General features: G+C 28.9%; 6 protein-coding genes across 10 annotated transcripts; 4 read left to right on the top strand and 2 right to left on the bottom strand.

Moving 5' to 3' along the window:
- Positions 1-4,874: 4,874 nt before the first annotated feature.
- LOC124423946 (sideroflexin-2) lies at positions 4,875-11,042 on the top strand. Of its 2 annotated transcripts, none has more exons than XM_046962346.1 (9): positions 4,875-4,956; positions 6,497-6,716; positions 7,788-7,958; positions 8,658-8,856; positions 8,939-9,064; positions 9,153-9,219; positions 9,935-10,034; positions 10,129-10,176; positions 10,289-11,042. In XM_046962346.1, exons 2-9 carry the CDS (start codon positions 6,562-6,564, stop codon positions 10,401-10,403), a joined length of 981 nt encoding a protein of 326 aa, XP_046818302.1. In that variant the 5' UTR covers positions 4,875-4,956; positions 6,497-6,561; the 3' UTR covers positions 10,404-11,042. The 2 variants fall into 2 exon arrangements, with proteins under 2 accessions (XP_046818302.1, XP_046818310.1); XM_046962354.1 differs by lacking the exon at positions 4,875-4,956 and adding an exon at positions 5,020-5,094.
- A 1,789-nt stretch (positions 11,043-12,831) lies between these two features.
- Positions 12,832-15,307, top strand: LOC124423956 (inhibitor of growth protein 3). 2 transcript variants are annotated; one of them, XM_046962364.1, is made up of 6 exons: positions 12,832-12,970; positions 13,415-13,486; positions 13,604-13,963; positions 14,056-14,473; positions 14,556-14,760; positions 14,853-15,307. In XM_046962364.1, the coding sequence occupies exons 1-6, from the start codon at positions 12,943-12,945 to the stop codon at positions 14,967-14,969; spliced, it is 1,200 nt and encodes a 399-aa protein (XP_046818320.1). In that variant the 5' UTR covers positions 12,832-12,942; the 3' UTR covers positions 14,970-15,307. The 2 variants fall into 2 exon arrangements, with proteins under 2 accessions (XP_046818320.1, XP_046818328.1); XM_046962372.1 differs by lacking the exon at positions 12,832-12,970 and having other exon boundaries at positions 13,415-13,530.
- Positions 15,308-16,747: 1,440 nt separating this feature from the next.
- Positions 16,748-18,232, top strand: LOC124431760. Its single transcript, XM_046980049.1, has 2 exons — positions 16,748-17,105; positions 17,243-18,232. Exons 1-2 carry the CDS (start codon positions 16,748-16,750, stop codon positions 17,821-17,823), a joined length of 939 nt encoding a protein of 312 aa, XP_046836005.1. The 3' UTR covers positions 17,824-18,232.
- Positions 18,226-20,072, top strand: LOC124423969 (sideroflexin-2-like). 2 transcript variants are annotated; one of them, XM_046962384.1, is made up of 6 exons: positions 18,226-18,595; positions 18,767-18,937; positions 19,013-19,223; positions 19,295-19,587; positions 19,671-19,718; positions 19,809-20,072. In XM_046962384.1, exons 1-6 carry the CDS (start codon positions 18,402-18,404, stop codon positions 19,918-19,920), a joined length of 1,029 nt encoding a protein of 342 aa, XP_046818340.1. In that variant the 5' UTR covers positions 18,226-18,401; the 3' UTR covers positions 19,921-20,072. The 2 variants fall into 2 exon arrangements, with proteins under 2 accessions (XP_046818340.1, XP_046818350.1); XM_046962394.1 differs by having other exon boundaries at positions 18,460-18,595; positions 18,760-18,937.
- LOC124423982 (general transcription factor IIH subunit 3) lies at positions 19,649-21,504 on the bottom strand. 2 transcript variants are annotated; one of them, XM_046962415.1, is made up of 7 exons: positions 21,330-21,504; positions 20,752-21,248; positions 20,536-20,658; positions 20,313-20,448; positions 20,204-20,240; positions 20,044-20,131; positions 19,649-19,741 (listed from the first exon to the last, which is right to left on the bottom strand). In XM_046962415.1, the coding sequence occupies exons 1-6, from the start codon at positions 21,358-21,360 to the stop codon at positions 20,056-20,058; spliced, it is 900 nt and encodes a 299-aa protein (XP_046818371.1). In that variant the 5' UTR covers positions 21,361-21,504; the 3' UTR covers positions 19,649-19,741; positions 20,044-20,055. The 2 variants fall into 2 exon arrangements, with proteins under 2 accessions (XP_046818371.1, XP_046818362.1); XM_046962406.1 differs by lacking the exon at positions 19,649-19,741 and having other exon boundaries at positions 20,022-20,131.
- Positions 21,505-21,575: 71 nt separating this feature from the next.
- On the bottom strand, positions 21,576-23,240 carry LOC124423274 (protein FRA10AC1). Its single transcript, XM_046960829.1, has 4 exons — positions 22,955-23,240; positions 22,580-22,748; positions 22,225-22,384; positions 21,576-22,128 (listed from the first exon to the last, which is right to left on the bottom strand). The coding sequence occupies exons 1-4, from the start codon at positions 23,119-23,121 to the stop codon at positions 21,824-21,826; spliced, it is 801 nt and encodes a 266-aa protein (XP_046816785.1). The 5' UTR covers positions 23,122-23,240; the 3' UTR covers positions 21,576-21,823.
- Positions 23,241-25,593: the final 2,353 nt, after the last annotated feature.

Consider the following 25,593-nt stretch of genomic DNA (forward strand, 5'->3'; position numbering starts at 1 on the left):
TCTTTTTTTCTTTCTTAGACTTTCTTTTTGCATAACTAATTGACACTTGGACAATAACAGAAACTTTTTTCAAATGCTATATATATATATATATATATATATATATATATATATATATATATATATATAATAAATATATATATGTATATACACATAGATATGTACATAGAACTATGTTTCTCTTGCTCGTCGATAAAAATATTCTTGCGCAGCCTCCCCGTTTGAGTTATTACGTAAGCTTCCTTCCCCTCTTGCCAGAATGCAAAATATTTACTGGATTATGCCAAAAGAAAAGGGAATAAAAAAAAAAAAGAAAAAGAAAGAAAAAAGAAAAGAAATCAAGACAAAAGAAGAAGAAAAAAAGAAATAAAATAAATGAGAAGGAAAGTGTGAATTTTCGTCGTTGCGAGGGAGCGCTCTCGTGCGAACGTTAAAGTGAAAATCCAGGAGAGTCGCATGACAATGACAACGATGGATGGAAGTAATGTATTGTATGACTGCAAGCGGTTACGCTCGAGGAATCTGTGAATTGTACCGCAAGTGTTACAATAATACTAGAACAAGAGAAAGAAAAAAAGAAAAAAGAAAAAAAAAGAAAAGAGAAAGTTTTGGCCACACGGATAATATTTAATCTGTATAATCCTATAACCCTCGAAAATCCTATCTCTCGTATACTACGAATATTTCAAATATTTCGAATATTTGGAAAAGGTTTCCTTCGAATGCTCGATATTCAATCTAAGCTATGCCAATAATCGAATCGAACTAATACCAAGATGACGAGGATGATGATGACGAGGCAAAGATGATGAATGAAAGTGTCCTTCAAATTGTACCTTATGTGATCGATCTAATTAAATAATAAACTTTAATTTTTAAATAATAAATCTGATAATTCGAATTCTACGCGCACGATTACATTGGAAATGATTTATTAAAGAAAAAAAACAAAAAAAGAAAAAGAAAAAAAAAAGGAAAAGAAAGGAAGTAATAAGAGAAGAAAAAATTAATAAAATAAAAAGGAAATAGGTACTGTTGTACAAAATTATCTTTGCACATTGAATATTATATTATTTTTATTATTATTATTTTTATTTTTATTTTTATTTTTATTATTATTATTATTATTATTATTATTATTATTATTATTATTATCATCTTCAAAATAGAATAACTAACAAGTGTTGAAATAAAATACACGAAAAAAGTAACACATAATTAATTCCATTTATTGACATAAATAAAATGACGTACTAGATCCCACCACCACCCCGTATGGACTCGATAGATATAGCTAGTTAATACGTACCTGCGCTCGCAGCATGTGCCAGGACCGTATTAACCGATATGATTACCCCGAAAATTAACAAAATTTACTTGTCGAAGAAAATATATCCGATTGAAAAAGAATTCATGAGTATTCAAAAATTAATTTCCTTTTTGCTTAAAATTTTCTTCTTCGTCTTATCATACATAATTTTTAAATGGGAACGTGTATTGTCGAAACGACGTATGGATGACGAATCAGACTATAAAGTAGGATTTACTTTCACACGATATATGTGTCTTTCTCTTTCTCTCTCTCTCTCTCTCTCTCTCTCTCTCTCTTTCTCTCTCTGTTATTCTCTCACTCTTGATACACGATTCATACATGCTATCTAAAAGCATTCTTTTGCTTCGATATATATATATATATATATATATGATATATATCGATATATATTCGGATATATATATATATATATAGTGGGGACAATCTAAAAGAATGAGACCCTGCTCCCTATACAGAAAAGAATTCTGATTGTAAGATTTGTTCTCTAACGTCAGGGTCGTCTATCAGGAACCAACCAGACACTAACGATCCTAACCTTCAAAAATGATGCTAATTGATGAAAGAAATATATAGATCTGTAGTAACGAACATATCGATACATTAAACTTGCTCACATAGTAATGAATATATCGATACATTAAAATTGTTTATACGATATACTGTCCGAATTTACAACATTTTTCATACGTAGATAAATAAGACAGTGCTTTTTATAAAAAAAAAAAAAGAAAAAAAAAAAAAAAAAAAAAAAAGAAAAAAAAATACATTTAAAAATTATTTAATACCAATCAATTTAATACTTTGATATCGTCGTTATAAGTATTATTTTTTATTTTAATTGTTATTGTTATTTTATTGATAAATAAATACTACAAATACCGGCATATTATTTATTGGCCAATCCAATAGAACTTAACATGGTAACGAGTTAATCGATCGATCGTTTCTCCTTCTCTCTCTCTCTCTCTCTCTCTCTCTATATATATATATATATATATATATATATATATATATATATATATATATATATATAACTTCGTACGTTACGCATTTTCGAATTTTCATCGTTTAAATCCTCTCGTGTTTTAACTATGTTCGTGGCTTGGCCACTATATCGCTTACACTCATAATTCAACAATTCTTTCGAAAACGAAAAAAAAAAGAAAGAAAAACAAAAAATACGAAAAATAAACAGAAAAATAAAAACATTATCTACTAAAAGTTAGAGAAATTAATACTTCTTTTTGGAGATAGTGATGAAACGTGTGTGTATGTATGTATATATATATATATATATATATGTGTATGTGTCGAGGAGACACGTAAAGGAGGTCGAGTTCTACTTTTACGTACACGCGGGAAAGAACACGATATATATATATACATACATCCTACACACACATATATATATATATATATATTCGTAAATGCCACGGTGACATCATACACGGGACACACCATCGTATGTTTGCGGTGCACCTAAAAAGATTTCAAACAAAAGCGTACGAGTGTGGGTACGGGTTGAAAACAAAGGAACGACCTTTAATGTACGAGAATGCGGTGGTACGTCGATGAAATTCGTGCGTACTTTTCATATTCTTCATTTTCGAGACGTGTACGTCTCTCTTCTAAATGTTTTCCTATATGTAGTTTCATTAAAATTTTCTGTTATAATGTATACATATATATATATATATATATATATATATATATATGTATATATATAATTATATAAAATCGTACTATTTTATATTAGGTATAGTTTTATATTCTCTCTCTTTCTCTCTTTTTTTCTCTCTATATAATAGTATTATTACTATCACAAAATGTTACTATTATATATCCCCTCTCCTTTTCTCTTACCTTAAAATGATATATATGATTATTATTATATGATATTATATGTAGAATATAACTATAATATAAGAGAGAAAAAAAAGTATAGTTTTATATTATAATATCATATTATTGTAACTTTCATGCATAAGTAGCATGTATCAATTATATTGCAGATACAATAATAAAATATTTCGTTATAAAGGATTAAATTAATTATTATGAAGATAATTATCAAATAATTTCAAGTTCATATTAATATTCACCAAGATTTTCCTATCTCTCTCTCTCTTTCTCTCTCTCTTTCTCTCTCTCTCTCTCTCTCTCTCTACCCATCCCCTTCTCTCTTCTGAATTTTCGCGAATGGTAGTAATTTTGCAAGTCGATGCATATGGAACACTTGCATAAATGCGTTACACAAATGGATCCTCTACTACGATAGTGTCAATAACATTGCGCAACTCCGAGAAATGCGCGTTCATATCGAGCGTTTTCGGCACCCTAGAGTATAACAAGAATAGGAGTTTCGATTAGGCACACATACTTATCCATACATCCATCCTATCCATACATACATAAAATGCAATGGTGGAGTTAAGTATTACAATAAAGTAAAAAAAAAAAAAACACGAAAAGTACATAGATAACATATATACATTCATACTGCACGAATATTTAAATATATATTAATAAATGTTCATACATATATATATACACGCATATATGTGTCATATATGGATGATAATTCATTTTTAAATATAGAAATTTCAATATTTTTATTTGCCGTTAAAAAGAACATTCTGATCTTGCCATATTTGAATTATAAAAACAAAAGTTTATAACCAGAATGTCTATGCCAACAATAACAGCCTTGTTCGAAGAATTTTGTGAATATATATATATATATGCATGTATGTTATGTATGTACATATATATGTACATGAATGTATAAAACATATGCATGTGTATATTATATATTTATATATGCATATTGTACATATTTATGGTACGTATTTATTAAATTGGTCAATAAGCAATATATTTTATATCTAAATCAAACAATAATATAACAACATTAAAATGAACAATACTGTTATAATAACAATAATATAATGTTGGGTTAGTCAATAATAACTGGGTTTATATATATGACATATATAATTTTTAATAAAAAATATTGAAAGTCTCTCTTTCTCTCTTTCTCTTTTCAGATCAATCCAAATAGGTATATACCTATGTAAACCTTATTTTCAAAAATGTTGAAAGTTTCGAAAATTATTATTAAATTTTATCTTGACAATGAATAATTAAGTTTTATCTACATCGATGGATCAACGTTACATGATAAATTCCAAATATGTATTATTAATTAATGGTTAAAGCAGATATGATTTCTTATCTGGAAACTGTTATCTCTATGAGTATTATGTAACGCGGTAAGAACTATAATTACGATCTATTCGCACGACTTATAAATTTTAAAAAGGAAAAAAAAAAAAAGAAAAAAAAATAGATAAATGAAATAAAAAATCGAATAATTTTCTGATCGTAATAAAGACCAGTTATGTTAGAACTGTGATAGAAGAAGAAGAAGAAGAAGAAGAAGAAGAAGAAGAAGAAGAAGACGATAGAAAGGGTGGGGTATAAAGAAGAAAGATGGTGGTGGTGTCAGGTACGTATCAAGTAGCGAGGGCATCATTGGGGTGACGCCAGTTGAGCGCGCTCTCGCGTTGACGTTAGACAGCAGGAGCCACAGAAGCTCCAGGGAGGTGGTACGTGTTCAACGGGTAAGCTCACTCGTGTAAAGATAAAAGAAAAAAAAATTTAATATACCCATCCGTTTTATATAATCTCTGACTTATTGCATAATATACGAGTAGTCTTGTGTGTGAACAATTTAACAGTGACCATTAATACATTTTCGCGTAAGATCCACCGTTTTCAATCGTTTTCACGGTTTGGAAAGATATCATTGAAGACCGATGATCACTGTGTCGTTTACCTCCTTGTATAATTCAAAAAAAAAAAAAAAAAAAAAAAAAAAATAAAAAAAATAAAAAAAAAATAAAACAGAAAAAGAATGAAAGAGGCAAAGATAATAACATTCGTTTAACGTTAATAAAAATCTAATGTTAAATGTGAGCTCGTACTTATCTATCGTGTCCTATCATGACGTATCTGTTTTCTCTTTCATGTAAAATAGAATACGATATGATCGATATTTTTCGAGGCTATTATTTCGTTGTCCTCACGTTCTCGTCTCTTCTTCTTCTTCATCTTCGTCATTATTGTCGTCATCGTTGCTTTAGGGAGTGGACTTTTATAAAAAAATATTTCAACGGCGTGTATTATACGTGAGATCATGCGATTGTATCAATAGAAATTTTGTAAACGTAGCGTTGTGCATATATCTATTATTGCTTATTGCCAATAATTTTGTATGGGAAAAATGCCAGGATTCGGCCGATCGAAGTTAGGGCCCGGCTGTCTCGTGACACGATCATGCACGATCGGACACCGAACCTACTCGAGCAATACCGAATGATTCACGTGCTTTAATCGATTGATAAACAATCGATCGAAATTCTTTTTTAATTACTTGTTATTTATATAATTTTATGTATATATATGTATGTATGTATGTATGTATGTGTTTATGTGTGTATGTATGTATGGTAGTATGTACGTGTGTATGAGAAAGAGAGCGCGTGTACATAAAGTTTAAATTAGCCTGGGTTTCGTTAAGTTCTTTTTTTTTTTCTTTTTTTATTTTATTTTATTTTATTTTATTTTTCTTTTCATTTTCTTTATATTTAGAATTTTATAGTTATACCGATCATTCAACTTGATATAATACTAATGCATATTATTTCTCAATATCTTCTGACCTTGCATTTAAATATCTAACGATAACATTTGATGTTTTTCTTTAAAATGATCTCTCGAAAACATGGACTTATATTTCGTTGAAATATGATTGTGACACCATATCCGATTCGTTTAGAATTTTATCGAATATTTTAATTATGTTAATCAAGTGATATTTTCTCGGAGCCTACTGTCTCTCTCTCTCTATATATATATATATATAATTTTTTTTTCTTTTTTTTTTTTTCTCTTGAATCAGTCGTATCTTCAATAACATCAAATTAACGTTCGTTCGAAAATGATTAAATATGTGTTTGTACATATGTTCATATTGTTACGAAATAACCATTTAAATTATTTCAATACTCGATCATTTTGTTTTCATTTCTGTTATTAAAATAATTAAAGGAATTTAGACTCCGGTTGAAAGTAGGTTCGTTTTTGATGTGAATTTTTCAGATATAAAAAAAAAAAAAAAGAAAGAAAGAAAGAAAAGAAAAAAGAAAAGAACAAGAAAGAGCATAATGACGAACGAGAGATTGGCTTTGGATAAGCCACTTTGGGATCTGAGTACCTTCGCAGGTAGATGGAAACATTTTGCCTGGGTTACGGATTTTCGAACTTGCATCCTTCCTGAACAAGAATTGATTGCCGCTAAGAAATTATGCGAAGATTACAGGCAAGTAGGAGATATGTTCATTTGAAATTCGAACGATATCTTTTATGTTTTAATAAATAATAATATCGATTGAAATTTTTCAGAAATATATGAACATCTATATCTGTTTTATGTATGTATATATCGATACATATTTTAAACAAATGAATAAATAAATATATACATATACATATACTATATATATGTAATATTATACATATATATATATATATATACAAGTAATATTACTGGACTATTTTAATAGAGTACTATATAGTATAATAATATTATTGTAATATAGTACTCTATTACAATAATATAGTAATACTATAATTTACATATATTACGTAGATATATGCATACATACATACATAGATATACATGACATATGCGAGCGCGTGCGTATGTGTGTGTGTGTGTGTGTGTGTGTGTGTGTGTGTGTGTGTGTGTGTGTGTGTGTGTAGACTCTTTATTCGTACGTTTTAATGCGATTATCTCGAAAAATCTCGTAACATAATTCTTTGAGAAAAATCATCTATCTTTTACTCCAAGATCAATTTTTATCTTCTATTAATAATTATAAAGATCGACCTATGTATATATATATGTAAATGCATGTACAACGTTTATTACGCTATGCTTGACGTAACTTTGCATTTTTAAAACTAATTTAAAAATAAATGAGAAGGACATTTGTCTTCAAGGCCATTGTTAAAAAGAACATGTGTTTTCGTTATAAGTGCTTTTCTTTTTTGTTTAATCTCTTTGAACGAGTAAGAAGACATAGTAATTTAATCTTCTTTTCATTTTAAAAATATTCAATGAAGATAAATCGAGGATTCTTTGGAGGAAAAAAGGAAAAAAAAAAAAATAAATAAACAAATAAATTAAAAAAGAAAAAAAGAAAAAAAGAAAAAAAAAAGAACAACATGCAATGAATACGAATCATGAGATTAATTTGTAGTCTCTAACCTTTTCTATCCTTCTTTTTTTCTTGTTCTCTTTTTCTTTTTTCTTTTTTTCCCTCCTCGAAATTGTTCAAATATTTTCGAAGGATCATCGGATTGTCATCATCGTACGATTGTTTTGCAGACTTGGAAATGAGCCAACTGGTATCACCAGAAAAGAAATCATCTATGCTAAGAAGCTCTACGAGTCGGCTTTTCATCCGGACACTGGCGATCTACAAAATGTCTTTGGTAGAATGTCCTTCCAGGTGCCAGGTGGTATGGCTGTGACCGGTGCCATGCTTCAATTCTATAAGTAAATAACATTGACACTTTATCATTGACGCATTTGTTCTATATTATTTCAAATTTTTTTACTTATTCATTTACGTTGGAAACCTATTTAGCATTGAACGCTTATATACGTATATTTTTGATTTTATTTAGTAATGACATTTTTTGATAGTGCTATGATCAACAATCTTGAAGAAAATTTAATTATCCTTTCAAATTTTTTTATATTATATTAAATTAAATCAAAAGGTTGAATAGAAAATTATTCCACCCTCAGCCCCTACAAAAAAAAAAAAAAAAAAAAAAAAAAAAAAAAAAAAAAAAAAAAAAAAATAGCGTAAATACGATTATGAAAAATATATTGCGAGTTGTCATTTTATCATTTTATAATATTAAATATAAATGATACAAGATTTATATAATTTGAAAAAATAACAACTCGTCTATGGAACGAAACAAATATTATTATACAATTATTCTAAATAGATAAATGATAGAAATTATTCTTTTTGACTTTTTTTATTTATAATATTAAAATTAAATAAAAATAAATTTATCACTTTCACTTTCAAAAATAACCATTCATATAGATATAAAACAAAATATAAGTATTATTACAGAATTGTTTGTTTCTTTTCTTCTTCTTTTTTTTTTTTTTCCAATAAATTTTTCTCAATATATTCGAATAATTATTAAAACAATTAAATCATTATTATTACAGAACAACCACAGCAGTAGTTTTTTGGCAATGGGTCAATCAGTCATTTAACGCGCTCGTCAACTATACCAATAGAAATGCAAATAGTCCAGTGACCACAAATCAATTAGGTGCGGCTTATATTAGTGCTACAGCAGCAGCAATGATAACAGCGATAGGATGTAAATCTTTTTGGGAGAAAAGGGCAAATCCTTTGATGGCAGTTAGTTAATCGAATTAATCGTTATCTATTACCAACACGTTATATTTAATGATATCGACCAATAATCCGTTAATCATTACAGAGGTATGTGCCGTTCGCTGCGGTAGCTGCTGCTAATTGTGCAAATATACCATTAATGAGACAAAATGAGATACTAAATGGAATCGAAGTTACCGACGAGAATGGCCAAAAGCTTAGTAAATCGAAAGTAAGAAATATTTATATATCTTTTTTTCATTTTTCTTATATGAAGAATAAAATAGATATTTCTAATCTAAATTTAATTAATCTCGAAGATAGCTGCTGTGAAAGGCATCAGTCAAGTCGTTATCTCGAGAATCATTATGTGTGCACCTGGCATGTGTAAGTATGACTATGAAGAAAAAAATCATTACATGAATAACATATACATTTTATATATATATATATAAATTTTTTATATATTAAATTTTTATATATATAATATAACTTATATATGAACCATTCACAAACCAAAGTGATTAATTTTATATTTATAATTTTTCTAAATTTTAAATGTCAAAGCATCTGATTAATTCTTAATTTTTTATATTTAAAATAAATTCTCATAATAATTAAACTTAACACGACTAAATAATAAAAATGTTTTGTTGTCGTTGAATAATAAATAATGTACAATGTATATAACTTTATCGATTGTCTCTACTTTTTGTTTAGTTGATTTAATCAATTTGACAAATGAACAACTCATATATACAGAATATTTCAGAAATACATCTTTACAATTCAAACTTTAAAATAGAATATATTCTATTCACTGTAAGAATGGAAAAAAGTTATATAAACATGGAACAGGAAACTTTTCCAAATTATAAACATTTTTTATTTAAATCAAGCAACATGCCGTCCCATCGACAATCCTAGTGACGTCGATGAAAGGCATTCATTAATTTGAATGGAAATTATTTTTAATAATTTTTCTAATGAAATGTTGTAATAATTTCAAATCTTCTTAAAATCTATTATAAATAAAAAAATGTTTATAACTTACGTTATATATATATATATATAAAATATAATAGAAAATTTATCATTTCAGTGATTCTCCCACCCATAATGGAAAGATTAGAGAAATACGAATGGATGCAAAGAATTAAAATCTTTCATGCACCAATACAAGTTATGATGGTTGGATGCTTGTAAGTGGTTACCCTTTTACATTTCATTGTAACTTCACTGATAATCCTACGAAACGAAGAAGATGTTAGTACGATCACTGACAATTTTTTTTAGCTTGACGTTCATGGTACCGACTGCTTGTGCGTTGTTTCCACAAAACTGGTAAGTTTACTTAGATAATAAAAGACAAGCGGGAAAAAAAACCTCGATTGTTATAAAACAATGAAGTATCATCGTTGATGTATTTTCGTATCAATATATTGTTTTTTCTCAGTTCAATCGCAGTCAGTACTTTGCAACGATGGGAGCCAGAAAGTTATGAACTTTTATTGAAGAATTGCGAAGGAAAGGATATACCAATGCATTTATATTTCAACAAGGGATTATAATAAGCTCAAAGGTTTGCTCCAGAGACGAATAACAATTATGTATGTACCATCGTTTGAGTTTCTCATTAGAAACTCGTTAGGATTACGTTTGGTCACATGATTTGAAATTTTGAAATTCACATTGAATTGAAAACGGTGGCAGTGATGATTATGATGATGATGATGATGATTATGATTATGATTGATAATGATGATTATGATTGATTATGATGATGATGATGACATTACTTTTAGATATAACGGTGCTATTTGTTGTACATCGAAACTCATTTTTTTTCTGTTTTTTTTTTTTTTTTTTTTTTTTTTTTTTTTTTATTTATTTATTTACTTTTTTTCTAATCGTCTATACGTTTATATACACACATCGCATAGATTGATTTACATGTGAAATGTTTCTTCGACATGTTTTCAGAGATTACATATAAATATTCTCGTTAAAAAGCAATCGTCTTGTAGGACGGATCAAGCAATAAACGTTGACAATATGTAAACTGGTGCTTTCTGCTATAGGAAGATATTGTTTTTCTCTATTATATTAATGCTTAATGAAGACAGAGAGAGAGAGAGAGAGAGAGAAACAAACAAAAAATTAAAGTTTAGTTAGCAATAAATAAGCGCTCGATCATAACCTTTAGACGATTATCGATAATGTAACATATTTTTTCCTTGGGTTTAATATCTCAGGTAATAATATTTATCTTTTGAGCCATTCATTCGCCAAAGTGTTTAATTCCATGAAACAAAACTAAAGAAAAAAAAAATATATATATATGTATATATATATGTATATATATATGTATATTGTGTATGTATATGTATATGTATATATTGTTTTTTAAAATTTCATATAAAATATATATTCAAATATAACATAAAATTATTATTAATTTAATTTTATTTTAGAGATGTATGATAAAATTAATGTCAATTAGTAAAAAGGAATAATTCAATTTTTAATTAAATAATAATTGATAATGAAGTGATGGTTAATTATTTATTAATGAACTGTTGTTAATGAAAAAACTTGTGTTATTTAGTTGCACTGACTATTATTATCAAGGAAATTTATTATTTTATATATGAAAATAAAAAAAAGCACATATCAATCAATGGCTTTGGTAGTCAAATATAAGAAAATTTTAAAAATGGGATTGATCGCTTTGGTTTGTGAATGGCTCAATTGTTACTTTATTAATGTATTTCAAATGAGAAAAATCACATCATAGAAGAAGACAGCTAAAGTAAACTAAACCAAACTAAATTAATTTTAATGTCGTACGAGAAGAAGTTGACTGATGTTTAGAATATCGAATAGAAAACATATGAAGAAAAAAAACATACAAAAAAAAATTATGCTGCCATGTATATTTTAGTAAGAAGTTTCATTGTCAGTAAATATTACAAAAGAAATTGTGTCGACAATGAAATTTTTCTTTTGAATTTATTACATCCTTCATTTGTCTTTTATATCTATATATATATAGTTTTATTTATTTATTTATTATTATTATTTCTTTTTTAAAGAATGAATAAACTAAAATGTTTATATTATTCATATGTTAGGCCTCGAGTGTCTAGGTTGTTGATTTTGTTGTGGCATGTATCCAATACGTTCATGAATTTCAGTTTGTGGAACTTTTCCACTCCAGGAAGGAGGATTAAAGTTTTGTTGTCTCTCAGCTTCCTTCTTTGCTTCGTGTGCCTTCTTCATAACTTCGTACTCTTGCAGATCGTCCAATCGCAATTCAATTTTTGTTGGATTTCGTCGGATCATTTTATCAATATGATCGATTTTAAAAGTAATCTGTCAAAACGTGATTACGATTACGTTTGATTTGAAATTTTAATGTAGGATTTCTACACTACCATATCGATTAATGGAATAAAATTATTGGACGTTTTTGTCATTAGCCAATGGACATGCTTGTTCGCCGAAATAAAATCAAATGAAACGTCCACGTAATTCGCTTGAATATGTCGTAGGAGTATTCTTTTTTTTTTTCTTCTCTTTTTTATCTATGTATTATTTGTCCTATTTAATTCAACAATGTTAAATAAAAAAGATTAAATATTTCATGCAATGTTAAGGACAATTATGATCGTATTATTTTGTAAAAAAATTCAAAGAAAAATTTTATTCCGAGTCAATGAGGGTGCTCCGATCACCAAACGAATTTGTCTATATACGGACCTGAGAAGACACATAAGATGGCGGACAATACCGGAACAGAGAACTGGCCAGTATTAATTTGAAATTATGCTGGACCGATTAGGATGCACCGATAATTGATTCCCTTATTTTCTGACCGTATGATATTTTTTTCGTAGGACGTCAGATTTGAATCAGTTCGAAAATTCGTACCGCTTTTGATCGTTAAAAGAATATGCGGGTATACCGAGGCTTCTGACCGCCGTAAACACGCTTCCGATCGAGTGCTACAATTTTCGTTAATTCCTCTACGGCGGCGAGCACTCTCCTATTGTAAATTATTAATTACTATAAATCGGACAGCGGACAGCGTAACGCCGGTACGAGAGGATGCTTTACTTGGAAGATTATGTCGAAAGTACGTAAAAACAAGGCGTGCTCTGCTTTAGCCAGCTTCATGAGAAAAGTTACTAACCTTTCCGAATACACCCTCTCATTGGAAACATTGAAAATTTATTTCATAAATAGATTTTTATTTTGATGTTGTACCTTCCAACGAAACAATCACGAATGATAGTTGAACTTTTCAAGTTATGAACTTTCAACGTGAAATGACAATGTTTCTTGCAGAATGTTTAACAATTTTTAGGTTAAGGAGATATTTGTCAAACGATTAGTATAATAGTTATTCCTTTTAAAAGCTTTTTCAAACATTCTAATAATATTATGAACATTTCTGACAAATCTGCGATCATGTCTTATTATCTATTATACAATTATCTATTTATCGTCGTTTTTAAAACGTGACAATTGCAATGTTATTTTGTTTGGTTATGTTGACCTTATTCATTCATTTTTTCAGTGATTGAGCATCTCCCACAAGAATTAAGGGACCGGTTCACTGAAATGAGAGAAATGGATTTAGGTGTACAAAGTATGTATTCTATACGATGCTCTCATGCCTGTTTATATAAATTTGTATGTATAGAAAAAAATCTTAACGTATGCTCTTAGACTAAGGCTGCTTTATACCATTTTTCATCATTTACAGATTCTATGGATAGTTTAGAGAAAAAAGTTAAGACATTCTTTTCAAATGCCAAAAAAATGAAGCCTAACGAAAAAGAAGCGGAATACGAAGCTATTAGAAGAGAATATTATAAAACTTTAGAAGATGCGGATGAAAAAGTACATTTAGCCAATCAAATGTATGATTTAGTAGACAGATATTTAAGAAGGTTAGATCAAGAATTGCACAAATTTAAAATGGAACTAGAGGCAGATAATAAGGGAATTACAGAAATATTGGAAAAAAGATCTTTGGAATTAGATCAACCCTCTACGAATAGTAGTCAAAAAGAAAATCATTATAGTTTCACGCCTAGTAGATCGCGAGACAATCATAGCCATTGTAAGTTAGACATAGGTACTACTTACATGTCCGACAACATTTTTACAAATCTTTAACTTTTGGAATATAAAATGATAATTAATATTTCGCAGCTCGATCAGAGAAAAGGAGAGATTCCAATACGTCTTCTACTTCTATAGAGAAACGATTAGCGATAGAAAAAATTCCTCCAAGTCTTCCTGAGTCCCGGCCAACATCGACTAATTCCGGACCAATAATAGCACCTACAAGCGTACCATCAACCCCATCCGCTATCGTGAATTCGGTTGGCCCTGTGAGCTATAATCTTGGCCATATAGGTGCTGGTGGTAATGCCATAGCGGCAGCTGCTTCTCAAGCTATAGCTGCAACGCAACAAATGCAACAAGGCAGGCGGACAGCCAGTTTAAAAGCTAGTTACGAGGCCATTAATACCGGTGGCGTTCATGCTGCCGAATTTAGTAGAGAATTAGCTGGAGCAGCTCAGACTGCTATCGCAGCTATCCAAGAAACAACTAAAAAGCATAAAAAGTATGCAACTTTTCATTGTCGTACAATAAAAAATTATTTTAATTCAATGGTACAGTACCATTAACATGGTGTCATAATATAGGAAAGTAAATGCTGCCATTCCAAGCTCAAGCGTCATCGCTGCCACGGTTCAGCAACCTGTATCACCACCAGTTGTAACGACGACAACGACGACGACTGTCACAGACTCGGATAATCCAGATTGGACGTATGATCCCAATGAACCAAGATATTGTATATGCAATCAAGTATCCTATGGAGATATGGTTGCTTGCGATAATTCAGACGTAAGATACTCTTATTATTCATAAATCATTTTTACAATCTCTTTAATACTGAAGATTGATCATTATCTTTTTCTTTTTTTTTTTTTTTTCAGTGCCCTTTCGAATGGTTCCACTACCCGTGTGTAGGTATTACCGCCCCACCAAAAGGGAAGTGGTACTGTCCTCAATGTACATCTTCTATGAAGAGACGAGGAGGTCGAAAAAATTAATTTCACTATAATTAGTGGATAAACTACAAGAATGGATTGCTACTACTACCTCTTAGGCACTGTTTATCGGGTACCAACTTAGTTAGGAATCAGTTAATTTTCATTTTATATGACTTTTTAAATGCGTTAAAATTTAAGTCATTACCTTATATTCGGGCTTGGTCTTGCATATTTAAGCTTTGAGTTTCTGTTTAGTTAAGCAGAAGGCCGACCAAGAAAAAGAAGTTTAGTGACACATTTGATCTTTCTCGCTGGACTTTTTTTTTTTACTGCGTTTTGTAGGAGAAAGGAAGATGTCGAGTGAGGTGATGCGAATAGTAATTAAATTCTCTGTTGAATTCTATTATTAAATTTCCAAACTATCTTACTATTACTATTACTATTACTATTATTATTATTATTATTATTATTATTATTATTATTATTATTATTATTATTATTATTATTATTATTATTATTATTATTATTACTATTACTATTACTATTATTATTATCATCATTATTATTATTATTATTACTATTACTATTATTATTATCATTATTATTATTATTATTAATATTAATATTATTATTATTATTATTATTATTATTATTATTATTATTATTATTATTATCATTACTATTATTATAATTATTATCATCATTATTATTATAATTGTCTAAAATAATTTTCCTAACTTTTCGCATCATCCTACACTACGACCACTTTTAGCTAGTTTCTATAAATTCACATTGGAAAATAAAGTTTTTTCCTCTTGACTAAATATACGATCCATGGGACTGATAATAATAATAATAATAATAATAACAATAATAATAATAATAAATAATAATAATGATTAATAATGATTAATAATAATAATAATAATAATAATAATAATAATAATAATAATAATAATTAATAATAATAATTAATAATAATTAATAATAATTAATAATAATAATGATAATAATAATAATAATAATAATAATAATAATAACAATAATAATAATAATAATAATAATAATAATAATAACAGGGACACGAAATTAATTTTCTCGAAAATCGACGTATCTACTTTTGCGTTACGTCCTTGACTAAAATTTAATCTGGTTTGACATATAATTATTAGTTTGAACAAGCTTAATAAAATGTAAACGATTCGGAAGAATGAATGAATGAATGAATGAATGAATGAATGAATAAATGAATGAACGAACGAGCGAGGCTAATAAAAAATTCTAAGTGTTTTACGCTTTTAAAAGAAAAAAAAAGTATATATATATATATACTTTTATATGTGTATGTATAAAAGTATATGTATATATATTTCATATAAGATGCAATGATGAAAGAGAGAATAGAGGGGGAAAGAAAGGAAGAAAAAAAAAAAAATCATTACTGGGACTACTAATTTCAAAATGAAAAACTGTAGCGACTTCGTGTATAAAATAAAATGAACGATCCAGAAATACTCCAATTCATTATTCGTTAGCTGTTTTTCAAAAATTATTCCCTCCGTTAATTTTTATCCTTTTATCAATTTCTTCATTAGTGATAGAAAATCGTCTTTCTATTTTTTCATTTCATAAGAAGAAACGTTGTTTTGTTTCCCCTCTTCATATTATTTGTTTAGAGACGTGAATATTATTTCTGATCTGTATATATGTTATAAGAGAGAGTGTCTATTAATTTTTCTTTTTCCTCTGTTCTTTTTTCTTTTTTCTTTTCTTTTTTTTTTTTTTTTTTTTTATTATATATAAAATCACATCTAAAAAATAAGTTTCCTTTTAAAATTATGCCTATCTGTCAGCGAAAACGTTTTGTACGTCTTGGCGCGAAAAAACCATGTGACCGTTTTCAAACTTCCTATGAACGTTCATATTATTATCAATATCAAATTCCGTGGTCGTTACAAAAACAACAACAATATGATTTACGATTAAAAACTGATTTAAATGCTAAATCAAAAAATGCAGTGGCACCTTTCGAGCATTATGTGTCATCTTACAATAAAGATTACAAATTGAAATTTATCGAAGACCGATCTGAAACTTATCGAAAATCGTCAGTAGCGGCGAGACCAACGTTGAAGAATTTATGTGAGAAATTTATCAAAGATCCAGTACGACCATTAATCCATTCAACGACCAGCGGTTAGTCGTGAATCATTTTTGAACGTATCTGTCATTGATATTAGCCTAAATTTTTTTTTGTTTCTTTTTTCTTTCTTTCTTTCTTTTTTTCTTTTTTCTTTTTTTTTCTTTTTATATCGATACGAAAAATATTATAGGGTCGACTTACGTAAGAAGAAAAATTCCATTCGAGTCATTGTCATTATCTCAGACCAGTCCTGCGGATGATGCAACTTGTCCAATAGTAAACACAGGCAAACATGAATTTCCTACAATTCCTACGAACGAACTTAGCTTTTATAAACATTTAGATCCATTGGTAAGCACCACTCATATGACACATATCAATTTTATATCAAATGAAAAAAGAAGTAATGTTGTTGAGAAAAATATTGAAAAACGTTCTAAATGTCATCATTTCCTTCCAAAAACTATTCCTACGAAAGGTCCTTTACACTTTCCACGTTGCACTAATAATCCTCCTTTGATTTATCGGAAAAGATTAAACGTAATACCTTATAAAGCATATACGACCACGTACAACGCGCATTATGATTATGTATTAACGAATTTAAAACCTTGGCACACGGTCACAAAATTTCCAACTGTTTTCAAATTGTCCCGGAATGATGTTTATAAGACTCCTTCGATGTATCGTACCGAGCAATGTCACGTGGGCACTGGCTGGCCAATTAGAGCAGCCATAAATCTCGGACCAATTAAATTGATTCCACGATAGACCGCGCATGCGTAGAATTTCACTAATGATTTTAATTATCACGATACATGCTCTTAGAAAGATGGAAACTTTTATATATATATATATATATATTTTCTTTTTTACAATATTGATAAAACAAAATAAATTTTTGTTTTAAATATTGCTGTTCGCCTTTCTTCAAATTATTTTCTTTTTATACGAAATTTTTATACGAATCTAAAATGTATGGAATTGTTAATAAAAATTACACTAATCTGACATTGTCTTCGAATATTAATATCGAGTTTTCGAATTGTTGCAAATTAACCTTTCATATTTTTAAATTGATATATTAAAAGGCAAAAGATATTTTTACACATGAATACAGATTAATGAAAAGAAAAAAAAAAAAAAAAAAAAATAAACCAGAGAGAAAGAAATAAATAAATAAATAAATAAGAATGTGGATCGAATAAAGTTAATATTATCTCACAATCAAGTCTTTTTAAATGATTTTTTTTTTTAAGTTAAATTTTCGGAAAGGAATTAATATTAATACGATAGATGAGGCACATACGATATCACAAATTTAAAGCAACAAAAATTAATTAATTGAAATGTCGGACAAGGATCAAAATTCGAACGATTCGAAAAATCAATTGGACGAACGAATAAACGTTGACGAAGCATTATGGGATCAGAATACTTATATCGGTAGATGGAAACAAATGGCTTTCATTAGCGACTTCCGAACTATTTTTGTGCCGAAAGAAAAATTATATCAAGCTAAAAAACTTTGTAATGATTATGCGTAAGTATGAAAGACGAATAATGACAATGATCATTGTCATGATTTCTTATGAAATACATACATATATATGTATATATATATATATTGTATACTTATAGTATATTATATATTCTCTGAGATATATCTATTGCATAAAATGTATTATGAGATATAAAGCGAGCTAGATTCTAGGTTGGGAAATGAACCAGAAGATTTGAAAAAAGAAGATATCATTTATGCGAAAAAACTTTACGACAGTTCCTTCCATCCTGATAACAATGAATTGATGAATCTCATTGGTAGAATGTCATTTCAATTTCCTGGTAATGCCATTTTACTCATGGCTATGATGACGTTTTACAAGTAATAAACAAATATTAATTGTAAACATTTATTTCAAATGAGATTTATGTTCTAATATATTTTATATGTCTTTAGATCTACGGTTGCTCTTCTAGGCTTGCAAGTAATTAATCAGGCATTTACTACTATCGTCAATTATACAAATAGAAGTATAACAACCAATGAGTTAGATGAAACTAAAAATAATATCGTAGCAGAGGAAGCCTTTTTATGTAGCGCTGCGGCTAGTAGCATGGTTGTTTATGGATTAAAACATATGTTTTATTGCAGAGGACCATTATTCGCAGTTAGTTCAGTGGATTATCATTTATATTTTTCTTTTGCACGAAATTCAATGGTATAATTATTTTAATATAGCGACTTATTCCATTGGGAGGATTGACCATTGGAAATATGATTAATTTTGCTGTCATACGACAAAAAGAGATTATAAATGGAATTCCTGTATGGATCATTCATGAAGAACCTTTCATGAATTCAAAAGTTGCTGCAATTAAAGCAGCTTCTGAATGTTTTTTTACCAGAACATTAACTGTGGCTCCAACAATGATTATGATACCAATTGTGGCAGAATATATAAGGACAACTTGTTTCTATTATCGTCGTCCATGGGCCTTATTACCAATCAAACTGAGCTTATGTCTTGCTTCGTATGTTCTTTTTTTTGTTTTAGAATATTATATTTTATATATAGAATATGCATATGTTTAATTATATTATGCTACACAAATAGCTTGTTAGTGATGATTCCCTCGGCACTGGCATTATATCCAATGTGCAAGTAAGAATGATTTATTTATATTTCTGTAATTATTCATAACAATAAAATATATAATATTTTTTACTTTTGATACTTTTTATGATAATACAGTTGTATGAGGCCAGATTTAATGAAGATATTTCCATCGGAATATAATGAATTTACAGAAAAGTTCAAAGAGGAAGTGCAGCCAGATAGAATTTATTATAATAAAGGATTGTAATGTGATATTAAATGATGCATCAATATGTTACTATTGATTATAATAAATTTTTTTCAATGCGCGTAAAAACTTTGTAAAAACTGTATTTGTATATTTATAAGAATATAAAAGTTATAATATTACCGTAAAATAATATCAATGTGTGATATCTATATTCTTTTTCTTTTTTTTCATTTTCATTGGTATTGGTCCTGGCATCTTGAATACTGTACTGTAAGAGAATCATAATTAGGAACAAAATTTCTTAGATTATTATCGCATATCATCGCATAAATATACTTACTGGCACGTGGTACAAATTGGACTAAATTTACAGAAAACTGCACATACAAAATATTATTTAATATTTTATCGTAAAATAATATATACTATATAATTGAAATTTTTCTTACTTGATAAACAAACAGAGCATACATAACCAATGTCTACAAGTTCTTGATGACAAAAGCACGCAGCACGATAATCAACTTCTACCGGTGGTGGTAATACTAATTTTGATCTAACACTAGAATCTGGTAAAAAGACCCACTAAAAAAAAAAAATAAAATAATTGTTCCATAATACTGTAGTATTTTGTATTATAAATTTTAACATTAATTAAAAATAAAAACATACTAATAAATACTGCAACAATCCATTCAACTGTGGTACTTTCAAATAATTTCCTCCAGTTATATCACAGCCTTGTTGTAGCAATGTTAATTCTTGATCCAAGCTACATACATCCAGTATAACATTCTGAATAATCATAATAAGATGCAATTATTAATAACAATTTTTGTCAAATTATTATTAATACTTGTGGAGGTAAAGTATATACAAAATACAAACCATCTTTTGTGCAGTAAAAAATATATTCATATAATTCATATATTGCATAGTTGAGTCATTACTAGCGGTGATCACAAGTATTCTTGAATAAAATTTCTCATCTCCCTCTTTATCCTGAGATATTCTTGAAATATAACATAATGCCATGGAAAGTGCTCCAGAAATAAGACTTTCACCATTCAATGAAGCATCTAACGGTATTTGATTTACAAACAGTTGTATCTGTTGTCTGACAGTACGTTCTACCTCTGTAAATTTTTCATACTGTCCATCGATTTGACGTATATCATTGGTTTTCTCAGAAGGATATAAAAACGTTGCTCCATGTCCATGACAAGCCATTACTGCTAATTGATTGTTTGACGCTTGCATTAAATGTGCATTGGCAAATACAATTGTTGAATCTAAACATTGTGTCAATATTTTTGTTTCTTCTTTAACAATTCTCTGTAATGGATTAACATCTAATACGACAATTAATAAATTCTTTTCTTTCTCTGTAAAATAAACGATCATTCGTTTATAACCTCTACAGATAAACAATAATAAACAAAATTATCTAACCGTTCTATTCTCACCAATTTTTTCACTAGTTTTTTCACCGGACATATTTTGATACTATTATTTATTTATATTTAAAAATTATTTTTCAAAAACGTAATAATATTTTACGTATTTCTGTCCATATCTTTTAACTTGATTCTAACGTATATAAATCGCCAAATCAGATTGGAGAATGCAGAAGCATAATACCAAATATTTGATAACCTTAACCTTAAAAATATAATATAAGATTATATACTATGAAGAGAGAATTCGGAAGATAATTTTGTGAATAACTTTTATTTTTTAATAATTACTATATTACAATATCTAGAAAGGTTAGAATTATTAATATATTTAATAGACTATGGATACAGTGATACAATTTTACTTAATTAAAATATATGCTTAAATGAAATATTAATATTACAAAAAAGTTTATTTTTAAGCAATTATTATTATTATTAATACCATTATTAATGTTAAAATATTAATTGTTACAATCAATATTTTTTTTTTTTTTTTTTTTTTACATGAACAAGTCGGCCAGATATTCTTCAAATTCTTCTTCTCTTGATCGCTCCATTGATTCTACAGGTTTTTCTTTCCAAATATTAGATTTCGATTCTTCATCAACAGTATTGTCAATATTTTCAGGGGTTGACGGATTTTCATTTTCTTTGACTCTTGTATTATCAGATGTGTCTTCAGATGTACTTGGTTTTTCAATATTGGATCCAGAATGGGATCCTAGACGTTTCAATGATTTTCTTCTTTTTACTTCACGCTTTTGCGATCGATAATTCAACTTTATTGAACATTCTGGGCACAAACCTTTTTACGAAAAATAAAATTATATTAAATTACACGACAATGGATTAATACATTATAAGTTTATAATTACTTATAGTTTAATCGCTTTTAACTTACGCAGTTTTACTAAAGCATTTTTTTTTTCTCCATGCTCGACATAACCAAAATTAACTTCCCAAGAACGAAGATCCTCTTTTATAGCGCATTTTTTATTGCCACATTCAAATTGTCCTTTGCCTACAATTACTTCCTTCTCCGTTCTCCATCTTAGTGCAACCTTAATAAATTAAAGCCAAAGTGATAGGGGCACATTTTTTTGTTTTTTTTTTTTTTTTTTTTTTTTTTTTTTGTTTTTAGTTTTGTTTTTACAATAAATAAGAAATACATTTTTATATATTTTTCTTATGACAAAGAGATAACAGTTTCTTTTTATACTATAAGATAAAGTATTAACAATAAAAATAACGCTTACCTTGTTGTATTTATAATAGATCAAGTCACAAATGCAATATTCCTTAAACAATTTATCATAGTATTTTTTGGCCAAACGAGCTTCCCATGTATTTGGTTGATCGTCATCCTCATCCCACAGAAATTTATGATTTTCTTTGATAACATCAAAATCTCTCTTATCTCGGGACCTCGAAACACAGGCCGAAACGTCAAGAGCTGCTCGTATTAAGGTTTATAAAGTTATGATCTTTTTTTTCACAATTATATACCGATAATACTCCTGATTTTTTTCATAATTATATATCGAAATAATACCTAACGTGTATTATTAAAAGGCATTATGTTTATACGAACAATTAATATCAAGGTGACATTTCTAAGAACATATACATACGTGTCTCGTTTTAAAGATGCTACAGTTTCTCCTTTTAATAACAGGTAATCATTTATAAGTTTTTTATGCCTGTCGTAAGCAGATAAATAAGCATAAGCTGGGAACATGTTTGTTAAAAAAATTGTGCATACACAGATACATATATATATATCTATATACATATACATAAAATCAACTTTGTCAATTTTACATCTTTTCAATTATTTCAATGATAATATATCACAACAACGAGAAAGAACTTTGTATTACTATTATACCGATAACAACCATAGATAGTTAAAATCATACATTAAGTATATAATAGATATAACGACGAATATGAATTTTTTATTATGATGTCGCTTATAGAGAATTCCTTTTGATATCTAACGTTATCGATAAATTAACGACAATAGATATGAAAAAGAAACGGATATTAGAGGAAAAATAATTTAAGATAATTCGAAAGTATTATTGACAGTATGTCGATAATGTAGAAAACTGTTGTTAATGAATAGAAAACTGTTGAGTAATGTAGAAATCTGCATTATCATTGTACGATAATATGCGTTGACATGAAATCATACATTACATAGATTGATTCAATGATCATTGCTATCCTACGAATTTTTCTTTTTTCTTTTTTTTTTTTTTTCTTTTTTTTTTTTTTTTTAGAATTTATCATACAAAAATGAAATATACAAAGCTCTTAATAATAAATGAGAACTAATAACTTGAATGACGTTGGTAGCGATGCTGGGCGTGATAAGTAGTCATCTCATATGACTGGTTTCATGTTACGTCTGGACTGACTCGACACTATACATCGGGTGACAATTATTAACGTTAAATATAATATATATATATATTTGCCATAATTAATTTTATATCTGCCATAATTAATTGTTTATATATATATATTTGCCATAATTAATTTTATATTAGAATGAGATAATCTCTATCTAAGATGAAAGGTTTCACAAAGTCAATGTATCTCATTGTTTAAGAAAATATACAAAAGATCGATATAAATTGATATAAATTATAGCGACGAGAAAATTAATTAATTTTTTTTTAGAAATAATTCATTAAGAATTTTAACTATCGATTAATAATAATTCGAAATCGAAGAAAATCATAAGTACAAAATGGATCACCCGTTGTATGATTCGATCGACGCACACCTTGATACCGATACACGTTTATGGTATGAGCATCTTCCTTGTGCTAGTGGCGAGTTCGATGCAACGTAAAGTAACAAAGTGTAAACCACCATTATTATTAGTCAGACGTGTAATAGGAAGCTGGATCTGGAGTTTGAGAAAATAGTGAAACACAATGAGCCTTGTTCGTTCGGGACGTAGATAAGAAACAATGAATGGTTTGATCGTTTTTTGCGATGACGTTAATATCGGTACCTTGAGGAAAAATTTAAAAGAAGAGAAAGAAAGTGAGAGAGACAGAGAGGTAGAGAGAAAGTGTGTGTGTGAGAGAGAGAGAGAGAGAGAGAGAGAGAGAGAGAGATGGATGAAGAAGAAAGTAGAAAATTAAAAAAAGAAAAGAAAAAAATATTCGAAGTCAGTGTTCGCGTTAAAAAGTAAAAAAAAAAAAAAAAAAAAAAAGAAAAAAAAGAAAAATAAAAGAACAAAATTTGCCATTACGAAAAGGAAGAAATCGACTTTACGGATTTGACTTTAAAATGCACATCCGGAAAATTTGCGCCTAATGCGAATTCCCTCTACCACCTTATCGCCCCTTTCCCCCGGCTCCTAACCTCCCTTCCTCCCACGACAACCAATCGTTCTCCTTGTCTCTCCTCTCCAACTTCTTTATTTCCTTTCCTTTTTATCTTCGTTCGTTCAATATTCATATAATTCTAGGAAAACATGAAATAGAGACTTGATCGCGCAGAATGCAAAAATTCCGTATTAAATTTCACGAGAAATTGAAGAAAGTAAAGAATGCGTTGTCGGGGTTGAAGCAGCGAAATAATGCGAGAAGAGACACTCTGTTGCGCGATAGTCTGCGGGAGGAGGTGGCGACGGTGGATGGAAGAAACGAAGGAGGAGGAGGAAGAAGAGAAGGAAGAAGAAGAAGAAGAAGAAGAAGAAGAAGAAGAAGAAGCAGAAGAAGAAGAAGAAGAAAAGGAGGAGAAGGAGGAGGAGGAGGAGGAGAATGAGGAGGTGGAGGTGGAGAAGGGGAGAGCGACATTCCAGAAGGCGGCGGCGGTGGCGGCGGCGGCGGTGGCGGCGGTTGTTCTCGTGGGAAACCAAAGAGAGAGAGAGGAGAAGAGAAAAGAAGAAGAGAAAGAGAGAGAGAGAGAGAGAGAGAGAGAGAGAGAGAGATCTCGTCTCGAGAGGAGGAGAGGTTGCGGGCTTTAAGGCATCGTTCTCATCTCCCGACGTGCGACAAGAGCAGCGAGTTTTCTGTCTGTCTCTCTCACTCTCTCTCTCTCTCTCTCTCTCTCTCTCTCTCTCTCTCTCTCGATTTCTTTTTCACTCTTTTCTCGAGCGAGAAAGAGAGAGAGAGAGAGACTCGCCGAATTTATGAATTAGCGAGGGGTGTCGGCGTGCCGGCCATTCCGAAGGATTCAGGATATGCCCGAGAGGTTCTCGCGCAGGATGGAAACCTTATGATCGACGTCTTGAAAGAAAAATTTG

Source organism: Vespa crabro, chromosome 1 (genome assembly GCF_910589235.1).
Source record: "Vespa crabro chromosome 1, iyVesCrab1.2, whole genome shotgun sequence".
Lineage (NCBI taxonomy): Eukaryota > Metazoa > Arthropoda > Insecta > Hymenoptera > Vespidae > Vespa > Vespa crabro.

Coding starts and splice junctions, on each gene's coding strand:
- LOC124423946 (XM_046962346.1), top strand. CDS start 6,562: ATGACGAACGAGAGATTGGCTTTGGATAAGCCACTTTGGGATCTGAGT. Junction 8,857..8,938: donor GGGCAAATCCTTTGATGGCA/GTTAGTTAATCG, acceptor TAATCATTACAG/AGGTATGTGCCGTTCGCTGC. Junction 9,065..9,152: donor AAAAGCTTAGTAAATCGAAA/GTAAGAAATATT, acceptor TTAATCTCGAAG/ATAGCTGCTGTGAAAGGCAT.
- LOC124423956 (XM_046962364.1), top strand. CDS start 12,943: ATGCTTTACTTGGAAGATTATGTCGAAA. Junction 12,971..13,414: donor CTTGGAAGATTATGTCGAAA/GTACGTAAAAAC, acceptor TCATTTTTTCAG/TGATTGAGCATCTCCCACAA. Junction 14,761..14,852: donor TTGCTTGCGATAATTCAGAC/GTAAGATACTCT, acceptor TTTTTTTTTCAG/TGCCCTTTCGAATGGTTCCA.
- LOC124431760 (XM_046980049.1), top strand. CDS start 16,748: ATGCCTATCTGTCAGCGAAAACGTTTTGTACGTCTTGGCGCGAAAAAA. Junction 17,106..17,242: donor AATCCATTCAACGACCAGCG/GTTAGTCGTGAA, acceptor AAAATATTATAG/GGTCGACTTACGTAAGAAGA.
- LOC124423969 (XM_046962384.1), top strand. CDS start 18,402: ATGTCGGACAAGGATCAAAATTCGAACGATTCGAAAAATCAATTGGAC. Junction 18,938..19,012: donor GCTATGATGACGTTTTACAA/GTAATAAACAAA, acceptor ATATGTCTTTAG/ATCTACGGTTGCTCTTCTAG. Junction 19,588..19,670: donor CTGAGCTTATGTCTTGCTTC/GTATGTTCTTTT, acceptor CTACACAAATAG/CTTGTTAGTGATGATTCCCT.
- LOC124423982 (XM_046962415.1), bottom strand. CDS start 21,360: ATGTCCGGTGAAAAAACTAGTGAAAAAATTG. Junction 20,659..20,751: donor TTTTTACTGCACAAAAGATG/GTTTGTATTTTG, acceptor ATGATTATTCAG/AATGTTATACTGGATGTATG. Junction 20,241..20,312: donor ATGCTCTGTTTGTTTATCAA/GTAAGAAAAATT, acceptor TTGTATGTGCAG/TTTTCTGTAAATTTAGTCCA.
- LOC124423274 (XM_046960829.1), bottom strand. CDS start 23,121: ATGTATATGTATATAGATATATATATATGTATCTGTGTATGCACAATT. Junction 22,749..22,954: donor GCATCTTTAAAACGAGACAC/GTATGTATATGT, acceptor CTGTGTTTCGAG/GTCCCGAGATAAGAGAGATT. Junction 22,129..22,224: donor AAATGCTTTAGTAAAACTGC/GTAAGTTAAAAG, acceptor TTTCGTAAAAAG/GTTTGTGCCCAGAATGTTCA.